The sequence below is a fragment of the Ornithodoros turicata genome, unplaced genomic scaffold (genome assembly GCF_037126465.1).
Source record: "Ornithodoros turicata isolate Travis unplaced genomic scaffold, ASM3712646v1 ctg00000843.1, whole genome shotgun sequence".
In the NCBI taxonomy this organism is placed as follows: domain Eukaryota; kingdom Metazoa; phylum Arthropoda; class Arachnida; order Ixodida; family Argasidae; genus Ornithodoros; species Ornithodoros turicata.
In genome coordinates, this window is record NW_026999404.1 from 298,244 (window position 1) to 310,572 (window position 12,329).

General features: G+C 45.0%; 1 protein-coding gene across 1 annotated transcript in view; it reads right to left on the minus strand.

Annotated features, from left to right (window-relative positions):
* The window catches only part of LOC135375236 (cysteine-rich motor neuron 1 protein-like), a 50,423-nt gene that overhangs the window by 12,486 nt on the left and 25,608 nt on the right, over positions 1 to 12,329 (minus strand). The window contains exon 2 of the mRNA XM_064607968.1: positions 9,295 to 9,400. Coding sequence (XP_064464038.1) covers positions 9,295 to 9,400 — 106 coding nt within the window. The remainder of the gene's footprint in view (positions 1 to 9,294; positions 9,401 to 12,329) is intronic.

The following is a 12,329-nucleotide window of genomic DNA, read 5'->3' on the forward strand; positions in this document are numbered from 1 at the left end:
ACAGCACCTTTCGAGGTCAGTGCCTGGAAGACTGTCAAAACGTATGTGCCGAAGCACGTGTGGGATGATTCAGCGTAACAAGACTCCGTAGCCGAGATAAATCACTAGAAGGTCACGGTCCAGACGCTCCGCTTCCACTGCCACCTGTGTTTATATCGCACTGTTTACATCCATTAAAAAGTGCCTTCTTTCGAACGAACAGGAAAGGCCTCTGCGTTGTTACACGTACCCGCTGCACTGCAGACGGAGGGCTACAGACGTGAAGCTCTCCTTCTGTTATGGGCGTGCACAAAACCATCACCGCTATTCCTTACGCACGCAAAGGCTATGGCGTACGATGTACTGAAACTCCGTTATGCACGCAGCGGCGTCTCTCTATGCGTAGGTTGGGGCCCTTGCGTTCCTCGCTTTCAGCGCCGCAATGACAAGCCAGACTACCACTGTCACACGGGCAGTCTTCAATGACCATTGAAAACGCGCGTAGCGCCACCAAGCGTATAACGCGTGAACTTCTCAACGAACATTGGATCCAATGTTTCCTGATAGGTTGACAAATTACACGCTAGGTGGTGCTACCTGCATTTTCGATGGACATTGATGTCAATGGTCGCTGGCACTGCCGTGTGACAGTGATATTATCGACAGACAACAGATAAATTAATGATGATGATGAATGGGGAAATTCGCCACATGGGGTGCGGCCCACTACCCCAAGATACTTTTTTTTATTCCGTGTTAGCGCCGCGAAGCAACTGTGGCTATCAGCGGCGTACAGACGTGGAAAGATGGAGAGAGGACAGATGGAAGGAGTGAGGGACAGGGGGGTTAGTATGCGTCCTGGCCCGACTCCAGGGGGAACTGTGCCGACATTCGTCTGGAAGGCCTTCGGAAATCCCTCCAAGGCACAATGGACGGAATGAGATGGGACCTGACGATGAAAGACGCTGAAAAGGAGTCGACGGTCAGTGGAGTCAGTGAAACAACATCAACAGGACGCTAGGCAAAAACACACACAGAGGTACGCAGACACACCATAGGATAGAGAGGGGACCCGTGTCACGGAGAAAAATCAGGAGAAACTCCAGAGCTTGACGATGTTCGATCTTGGTTAGACCATAAAGGCCCGAGGATGGTTACCAAACGTGAACGATGCGGCCGCGATCGATTGCATGCGACACTGCAGGAATCAAGAAACGAAAAAAGTGTCCACATTGCGTCGTCAGTAGTAGAATAACTGGCGTCGTCAAACAAAGCGGTTTTCTTGTTGGCCATGGTTTAATTCGCATAGACACGCTCTCGCGGATCCTCGCCGACCGCGAGAGCGACACATTGCGGTCTCGCGCTATTTTCGAAAAATAGGAAGCACGCATGATCCTAAATGGTGGTCCAACCATGGATATCGTTCTCGAGAAACAAAACAATTCCTATCACCGAGAACACAAGATGATGATGTTCTTTCTTTCAATCAATCAATCAATCAATCATGATGATGTTATTTGGGGAAGGGGGGGCGGTACAATACAGAAAATCTTATTAATTACAATCAAATAGGAACAACAACGCTCTTCTGTCTCCTTCGACGCATATCGTAGCGATAAGGGATGGGCATAAACAGTTGTAATTGCTGTTGTTTCAGGGAGTCAGCTCAGAGGTCGTTAGCTTCTGAGAGGCAATAATGGTAAGACCCTTCGACGCCTGAGATACAACATGCGCCTTGCGATGAAACAGCTACGGCGAAGCCTTCATCACCTAGGATATTAAGCGCTGCAGGGATATTTCCGGCATAGCATTCTTGACCCGCGAGTGGAACACAGGATAGAAAGATATACGTCCGAGAAGCCCGACCAAGGTGATAAAACGGTAAATTATTTACGATGTGACCTCGGCTATGTATGTGTTTCTACTTCAGTGCTTATCGCCCGGTGTTTTATCGAAGGTGTGCTTCGTTGACGTCATACACACTCAATATGAGTCAATCTATGCATCTTATCTACGCACGCTATATGACGATATCACTAAAGATTACATTATATTAGAGGAGAAAAGAAAATACCACTACACGAATCGAACCAGCCCTATGGGTGTTTGTTTTGGCAGGAAAGGTCAGCCAGAAAGGACAGCTTGCTATTCCTTGGTAAATAATTCCTTAGTGAATAGTCAAGTTCCTCGTGCAGTCAGAGTCAGGCGATGTGGGGCCAGAGGCCAGAGGACTTCCGCCGTCCCACACATGATATCACAGGCTTCTGAGGAGACTGGTATCCCGCAGGTAGTTAAGCAATCCTATGGTGCAGCGCTGTTTACGGGAATTGTCACTTCTTGTGCTGGACTATCACTCATTTACCTAGTTCGTTTAATCGTCTTTAGGGGTTAGCCTTCAAGGACACATTACACTGACTGACGTGTGAGCATTTGTAAAACACGTAATATATAACCGGACGCTAGCAGGACAGAAAGGGCAGGTAGATATTGAAACCAAGAACAGCAATTACACGACGACCATTACGGGAGGTGTTCCGACGCCGCAGTTCTATTACATGTAGCTTTATATGGAGCATAATTGTGTACCACAGTATCCGATACTGTGCTCGAAGAGTGAGGTGGAAGCGAAGTCTTCGTTCGACGGCGGTAAGGCGTAAGCGGTATGGAACGGAAAATAAATTTGGATCGTCCGGATACACGAGGCCTATCCACGATATCTTATCTCCATACATTTTCTACACTAGATGAGCTATCTCCATATCTCTTTTTCCAGCCAACTGGATTGCTTCAAGACTAAATCCGAAATATTTTCAGCATCAACATTTGGGAAATGACTTGTTCACCGTACTGGATAATATTTTCCTCACAAAGCATCCAAGTATTGCGGTGAAGCCATACGCGGGAATCGCTGCCGTAATGATTACGGTCGAGAATACCACGGAGAAGAGCGTACCGTGATAGAAAGACCTCTGTGGATATGCATTTCTCTTCTATATGCAACTATGCAACTCGAAAGATGTTGGTATCTTGCCATGTGGAAAGCATATGTACTCGATCAGAATATCAACAGCTTTGTGTCGTCCAAGAGAGCTTTTCCACGAATTCCCTTCGCACACCTAGAATTGACTGTTCAATTCTATCTGGCAGCTCCCCTGAAGCTCGCACCTTGCCCCAAGGCATTCCATCAGAGTTACTCTATAGGTCCCCTACACAATGGTACATCACGCTAAAAGAGGCCAGGGTTATTGCTAACGAAATTTTTCAAGTCCTATAGGTTTGTTTTGTAAACAGTGTTCTCGAAGTCGCCTCGCCATGTATTACCGTAGAACTGTGGTGCTTGATCGCTGAACAGAGAATGCGATATCTGGTCAAGCAATTGGTCTGTTGTAAATAACTGGTCCGTTGCCGATCCCGGTTGATCAGTTTGCAACGTACCCGCATCGTACACATAGTATACCAAGCAGCATTCGATGGCATGGTACAAATAGGTTAGCCACGTTGTCTTCCGCTATACAGGCGTTAAATACGGGGTGCAAAGGACCACCAGGTGGGCACAATTAATCCACAGACCGACCACTGCTGCGTCACCCACGATCACAGCTACTTCACGACGCAAAAGCTTCCAATTATTAGTCGTCTGCCAAGTAATAAATATCCATAAACCGTGACGTCTGATACGCCGCAAATCAGCCTATATTCCAGACGACTTCTTCTTTCTTCTTTTTTGCAGCTTCCTTTCTTTTTAATCCGACAGAGACACAATTTACGACGCCTCACAGCTGAACGGGGGTATACGATTCGCTTTCCCCGAATTCAGGGCCTGCGGTTCTGAGTCTCAATAGAGAGAGTCGGTAATCGATTGCGGGAGAGGAGGGAAATTTAATGCGACTGGAAGCGTGAACGATAAATCGCTCTTGACGGTTGTTGCCCTAAGTGTCCCTATAGTGTAGCGGGAAAAACTGTGAGGTGTTTACGACTGCGAGGCGCTATCACCCGCTGCGTTACTGGTGGAAGGGACATGTTTATGACTGTGGCTTCTTCCACCACTTGTTGTTGTGTCTGCACTTCAGCACGGAGAGAATGTTCCCGTTACCGGGGTGGGAATACGAACTGCGCTGAGTCATCGCGATCGCTGGAACATGGGCATGTGCGGCCTCGGCATATTACCAAATTATCGGTGGTTTTGGTTATTGCGTTGAGACTGATTGAATGAGATTAGAGAGTTTTAGCAAGCCGTTGATAACGTCGCTTGCGTCAAACGGTATCAACGGGACCCAAGCAGCACAATGTACCGAAAGTCGAGTATAATAGGGGTGGACGGTATGTGTCTTATCAATGTTCTTTCGTTTCACCTGTTCGTTCAAGGTCTTCCACCTACCCGTCCACCCCTATTGCACTCGACTTTCAGTACATTCTGCTGCTTGGGGAGCCAATCAGTGGATGAGATTCTGAGTCACTCACGCGCGACTGCGATTGGCTCCGATAGGCGCGATAACCTTACCAGCGGTTGCCAAAAACTGTCTATATAGGCTACCCTCTGTTTACAATCATGTGACGTCACGAGAAGACCGGTACGGGGTTATATTTTGCTGTGGTGGGCAAGAAATTGGAAAAACGCGTCGGCTGATAAGCTGATAAAGCTGATAGTGCCGACCAGGGTTGCGGAATGTGATCACCCATTTCATTCCAAATCCATTCCGAGGAATGGATTGATTGATTGATTTTGAAAAGAAAAAATGGCACGGTTACCGGTCCCTTTTCTTTTATTGGTGGAATTAAAGGAATGGAATGGGGTTGCCAAGCCATTTAACTCTCACAAATCTCCATTCCTCGGAATGGAGATTTGCGATAATTCCATTCCTTTCAACTCCTCGGAATGAAAAGGTATGGCCAATTCCCACTCTTGGAATGGCTTGGCAACCCCATTCCATTCCTTTAATTCCATCAATAAAAGAAAAGGAACCGGTAACCGTGCTCGGTAGCCTAGCAGTGCTATAGAGGAGATTGACATTACCCATCACCGAAAAAGCAAAAAGACAAGGTTATTTCGCCCTTGACCGTGTGGCACACAGACCAGTCTATTCCAATTCCATTCCGCCTGCGAAAAAAAAAAAAAAACGAATTCCATTCCATTCAGATTCCATTCCGGGCTATGATAAATCTGGAATGATTCCGGAATCATTCCAACCCCGGAGTGGCAACTCTGCAACCCTGGTCCCCGCCAGTATGTTTCGCGCGGTGGCGTTACGTAATCAATCATAAGGGCGCAGGTCGTGTATTATTTGGCCTTTTATTGCTTTTGTAGTTTTTCTTTGGAATAAACCAGAGATTAGATTAGATTGGACCCTTGGTTGCGTGTCGTTTAACGTTGCCGCCTCAAGGTTTTTCGCGTTACTGACTCAAAGGTTTTGGGACGCACGGATCTTTGAGTGGCAAGAGAGAGAGAGAGAGAGAGAAATACATGGTGACGATGATATGGGGATGACTTCCGCTCATTGAGCGGAATGCTACCCCAAGTGGCAAATAACTTGTTCGTGTGCGAACTACTCGTTGGATGCTACACCCTCGCTTTCTGTCTAACCAACGAAATACCACGTTGGGAGGTCGGGTGACGTTAATTTGAATAGCTTCTGCTTCTCTGTGCGGGAATCCCACCGCACTAACGCAGGCAGTGCAGTTGTTTTAGAATAGGAGGTGAACTGAGAATAAAAACAAGAACAGCTCTGCCGCAAATCTGATTGTTATCTAAAATCCAACTTGTCTATGCCGCACAAAGTCGAAATGACTGCCATTAAATCTTTAATCACCAGTCGAAAAAGCTGGTCCGACGCTACAAAAAGAGAAAAAAAAAGAGGCGCTGAAAGCAAGTCCGCACTAAGACTTGTAACTAAACTCATTACTTTTAAGCTCCATGAACCTGTCAAGAAACTCGTTCCTTTTACGAGTAATTTCGTCGCAATGACTCGAGGCATGTTAAAAGTTCCTTTCCCGTGCAATTGCGTCTCTCGCGCTCAACTTCCTCTTGTTTTTCTTTCGTTCCTTCTCTCTCTCTCTCTTCTTTATTTTTTTCCAATCCGGGAACGCATTGGCGCTATTACGTAGTCATGGGTGCAGAGCATTCCGGCATATACAACCTATGATTAAAAGGTGTCAAACATTGAGTTATTAGTCTTGGTTGATTGATCCACTATTAATTGAACTGCAGAAAGAGGACCGAAGGAAGAAGGCTGAAAACAAACAAACAACGTTGCCACATTTATGATATGAGCATATGCGCTGCTTATGTGTTCACATGTGTCTTTTTTTTTTTTTTTTTTACTTTTACCTTACAAATGCATGTATCTCTTCGGGCTATCTCATTCAGTCTTGGTTGTTTCGGTATGCACGCACTCTACTGAGATTATACGGTTATACTGAGAAACCCAAGCTGGATGCGAATGGCACGAAAAGATGCAAACATATTTGCGAGCTTAAAAAGAAAAAAGAAACAGGAAGAAGAACAATAGGCATGCGAGGTACACGTGAAACACATAACGATGAAAGAAATGATGAACATAGCAGGAGCAGGCCAGCTAGCTGGTGTTGAATTGATATTAGCATTGCCTTGAGTTTGAGGGGAAAACACAGGATGAATCGTGAGTCTATCTGTTCATCTCGTCCTGTGTTAGTCCTGTGTTTTCCCCTCAAACTCAAGGCAATGTTAATATCAAAAGAAATTATGAAAGACGACGAATGACGATACTGTGAATGTGGCAACGTTGTTTCGTGGCGATAGGCGTGTTCGGCGCATTTGTTTTTCGCAATGCTTGATAGGAGCCTGCTTTCAGTTTTCGCTACAGAGAGAAAAAAAAACGTACGTATACTAATTTCACGTAGTAACATTATCCGAAATTCATACCAGCAATGTGGGCCAAATAAAGTTCTCTCGTAGTTGTTTCACTGTGATTATCCCGCGTAACGTTCCAGATCCCAGTTTCTAATCTGTCAACTGAGCTATAGGGTACTCTCTCCCTCCAGTGAATTTGTTGTTGTTGTTGTTACTTCTGTTGCCATGGTCGTTTTGTCCCTGACGCCATAAACATTCCCCGCTATAGACCTTCTCAATCACTGGCACTGATAAAGCGGAGAAGATGTTTTCGCGTCCGCGGCGTATCCAGCTGTGTCTCCAAAGGCGGCGCCACGATAAATATGCGCAGCAACTTTAGTCTTATCCATGCCTCTGAAAGGATGCTCCGATAGACCTTATCAGTGCATGACACCTGTTCATTGCTATGACACGTGGATAATGCTTTGCCAAGAGATCAAGCCGCGCGTCAGTAACTGCGTATCTGAAGGAGCAACGCGTCAGATGACCAGCGCGTCGCCAGACTGCCAGACTATATGGACAGATGGCGCTGAAAAGCTACGCTCAAGAGTGAGGTAGTGGTGGGGCTCCAGTTACACTAGTGGCAGTACTGTACGAGGGAGGTGTGTCCTGACTCACTTTCAGAGCAGTTCCTCACGAAGTGTGCCCAGGCAGCGTACGAACCACAGCCACTGCTACTTCTTGCATAGTCAGAATTTCAAACAACTCAGGGAAAAGATGTGCTAACACCAGGAATCAAACCTGGGTCCTCTAAACTCCGGTCGGATACGCTAACCGCTACATCACACCAGCATTCCGTTTCTGGGATGTACTGGGAAGTACTGTTACTGGGAAGTATATACTGGGGTGTCGGACAACCAACCGCGCTATACCAATTCTCTCTTGCATCTCGTCATATTGTAGTTAGCCATTTTTGTTTTTCTAAGTGATCTGGAAGAACCGGCTCTCGTAATGAGTGCCTATTTCTCCTTTTTTCCCCTTTCTTATCAACTCAGACTTTCTTACATCTTTCTCACTCACTCTCTCATTCAGACACGAGGCAGGGCGATTTGTAAACGACGAGAAATTGTCGAGGCAGACCACAATATTAGGGACGACAGAGACACGCAGTTCTGGTTGTTTACGTCGTTCTTGTTGTCCCCTCCCCAAGCAGCACGACATCTTTACCCAATATTGGACCGATATTGTCTATGCCGTCAAGGTACTATATAGGGGGAAAAAAAGTCCTTATTTCGTCCTTTCCCGGACTAAAAGCACGGATGTCTATGCGGAGTCAGTGTTCTGGTTCCACTATATTTACTCTTATTGTAGCTGCTCTAATTAACTGATTGTTCGTTTTGGGCTGTACTACAGGGCTTTGCCCTCACAGTCGTATTATATATCTGTGTCCCTTCTGTACATGTGCTTTCGGAAATAAAGAAAGAAAGACAGAGTTTAGGGACTGTTTTTTTTTAAGGTTCTGGGGAGTAAATTTCTGAGTTAGGGAACTAAAGCGTGGAGCAACTAGGGGACTATATAGTATAAGCATTGACGTTCTGACCCAGTGTCCCCCTTAGATTGTACGACGTGTCATCTCACGTGTGTCACACGATGACAACCACTAATTGTAATATATCCCTCGATACATTTTGGATCAATCAATCATCAACAAAATGGATGGATCAAACACAAGCACGCGCTCAGAAAAAGACGGCGAATTGGAGAGCAATTACAGCTTGTCAGTTTTTGTCCCGCAGCCCTGAAATCTACTTCTGTCTTACTACTGTGTAACAATGCATCTAACTCCACCTTGCATCTTGCCTAGGCATGTGCTGTTAGTGTGCACGTATAAATAAATAAATGAAAAATAAAAAACTCCCTAACGAAATAAAATTACTTTGTTCTTTTTTTTCTTTCCTTTTTTTTTCGGTGGCGGGTCGGAGCAGCTGCCGTTGACGGCCGTGGTTAATATCGAATATTATCGCTATTTGAACGATTTTCAACTTCATATAATTTGAGTGAATGCTTCAGTACAGAGGAACTAATTGAAACTGGTCGGATGCTTGACCGATATCCTTTCATGGTTCTTTGACAAGCGTCATTCAACGGCTGAAAATGTTCCATCCCCCAGCCCCCAGTGACGTGTGTCACACAAAGTTATCGACATTATCAGTTTCCTCGCTTGCTCACAATTTTAATTTGTCACCTTCCTGCCGTATGCGCCGCACAATATTTCGCAACAAAACGCAAACATCCGCACACAACGTCACCGATGTCACTCGTTAGCGAGAGGGGAAAGAAGAAGAAAAAAAAAAAAGAAAAAGACGCGGGATTTAGGTTACTGACATCGACACCGGCAGGCAACCGACCTTCGCTCCAAATATTGATCATGTGGTGGTGGTGGTCGTCGTTTTTCTGCCGTTGTTGTCGGCGAGGTGAATAGGGTTTCATTTTGAAAGTGGAGCTCTCACCCTTGTTGGAGAGGACAGCATCGGCCGGAAGAGACGACACTCGGCAGGGCGTAGCTGTCTTCGGGGCAGGTGAATGCGGGACATTCGATCGTGGAACAATTCCTCTCTGAAAACAACACAGAAAGCGTTTAGCGTGCTCACAACGTGTGACGGAACGCATAATGTTGCGATCTACAATATGACTGTATATATAGACTATAGAGGCAAATGGTTCTGCTTCTGGCACACGGAAACAACATGATTATCTTTATACTCGTTGTTTTTTCTTGTGAACATTTTCCTTTGAAAGGGTCACTGTGAATCCTTTCAATTTCGCGAGCTCACTTTATTTTGCGATTCAGGCACAGTGCATGTATATTCACGGCCACTGAATCTCGCGGAATCTGGATGCTAAAATTCGTGACTGTAAATGTATTCAGTAAATGCACGATAAGGGCACTGTATCACTTCGTGATAAGTCCGAAACTGCCCGTAACACATTTGAACTAGTAAAATTCATGTAAATGTGCTGTATCACTTCGTGATAAGTCTGAAACTGCCCGTAGCACATTTGAAGACAAAATTTGTGGCTATAAATGCACTTCGTAAATGAGGTGTAGATGTACTGTATCACTACGTGGTAAGTCCGAGGCTGCCCGTAGCTCATTTGAACGTAAAATTTGTAACTGAATTCTGCGAATGAATGAAGCTGCCCGAAGCACATTTGAACGTAAAAACGGCTCTAAATGCACTTCGTAAATAAACCGGAAGTGCACTGTATCACTTCGCGGTAAGCCCGAGATAGTCTGTAGCACATTTGATAAAAGCGAATGACGATGGTATGAGGTGATTCACCGCAACAACTGCGGTACCATACCGCAGTGCATATGAGTTAAGAGCGGGATGACGATGAAAAAGATGAGGCATGGATATTCGTACATACACCTGACACAAGCAAATGAGACATCACACACGCGGATGCTTGTGCTGAAGAGCTCTTCGAATTCTTACCAATAACGTGTACAACAAACATTCAAAGTAAAGTTTGCGACTCCAGCATAGCTTTTGAAATGTCAAACTCTACTATACAGACAATTTCGCGTATCCTTCGGTTCCACAAGTACTGCTCCACGGGGCAAAGAAAATCTGCAAGATATAAACACACAGAACCGCTTCCTCTATACACTGACGCACAAAAATTGGAAAAACACGTCCGTTTTCTTTCTTTTTTATTTTTTATTTTTCACACACACCGAAAGTCGACGTATATGCGAGGAACCGCGAGCCGACATCAACATATCAGTAATTCCTCCGCAAAGTACACAAAATGCACCAAATACACAGTTAGACGATGTCACCTTTACATGGCTAGAACAGCGTTATAAAAGACACGAGCTTCCATTGTCTGTTTTCGTCAATAGTTCTTTACCAGACCGCCTGTTGTGTCATTGCTCCGAAGTGACAGGAACGATTTTTCGAACTCGTCAGCTGACACAGCCGATCCGAGATGTCTCCCGGAAAGAACTGCCGCTTTCGTGTTATAAACAGCTAACCAAATTAAATTGCCGTCAGCCGTGTCTATCTGTGCGTTGCCGTCGAGGAAAGGCTTTTCACAGGGGATTTTTTTTTCCTTCTTTGACCCGCGCCGTAATTACTGAACGAAGAATATGACGAGCCCGTCTGTGTTGCGCGAATGATAATTTAAAGCGACTAACGACGCGGCGCCGATGCGACGTTTATCGAATTATCGTTTGACTATACAGCCGCCGCTACTTTTTGAAAGAGAGGGCCGATAATTTTATCGAGCTCCACCGTTTGGTAAAATGGAGCGCCGCTGCTAAATTTAGTGGGTATCGAAGATGTTTCGACGTGGTAAATATTGACGCTTTGCTGATGCAAGCCACCAGTATGTTGCTGTTTTGAAAGGTCTGCATTTCAGCTGAGAGGAAAAGATTTTGGAAATTAATCTTGCCGTTTAAATTGCAGGACGGTGCCGCTTATCTCATTTATAACGTTTGGTTGTGGGGCTTACTGGTTGGAATTTTGTCGACAACAACTTTTTTTATTCATATATTTATTTATTTATTTATTTATTTATTTTTACAACGCTCGTCGAATGTTACCATTCCGTAGGTTTGTTTTTGTTTCCAGCGCGTTATGTTTATACAAAGACTTTTGGTTTTTTACGTTTCTTTTTCTGTGTGAGTGTGTGTGTGTGTTTCGAGTCCACCAATATTGTCAGCTCTTAACGTTGACCTTCCGATCCAATGGCGTATATGCGACTGCATGGCACTGAATAGAAACAGTCATAATCAATTCAGAGTATTCAGAAGCCGTGTCAGCTTATTTATTTCACGCAGGTAATTTATAGCTTTATTCCGTTACCAATTTATTTAAAAAACGATAGCTTAACAAGGTAAACCATCGTGAAGGGTCGTTCCGGTACGTTTATAGGACCATGTGATGGTGTTTGCGGATATTCTATGACAACCATAGGGGGGAGGGGGGATTATTTCACGAAACACATTAACGCATTAAAAGGCACTCAATAAAGTTAATGACGTTTCAAATAAAAAGAATTCGCAAAACAAAAGAAGAAAAATTCAGCCTATGATTATTATTTAACTTTTTAACTTCTTCGCTTCTGTATATAGGGCCGGCCTTGGCGTCTTAGTGATCCAACGCGCTCACGAAGGTAAACTCGGCGATAACTTTCCACCCTGTTTCCCGCCCCGTTTATAATCCGTCATGTCTTACCAGCCGAACAACACCTCGACCGTGGTCTGGCATAAATTATTTATCTCACTAATACAAGCCAGAGAACGAATATCACCGCTTATCGGCGCTCCATATCAAATTGGCACACCTGTGGGAAAATTTTTTTAGCCAGCACAAGGATAAGGGGGGCAGACGGTTAAAGCAGAAAAGGACTCTATTCCGAACGACCAGGTTTTATGACGATAAGCCCTGTACGGTCTTGCTTGAGGATTGAGTTGATAAAAAAGGGAGGAGGGGTACATTCGTCCTTCTGCGCCTGCAGTGGACGCCCCCCCCCC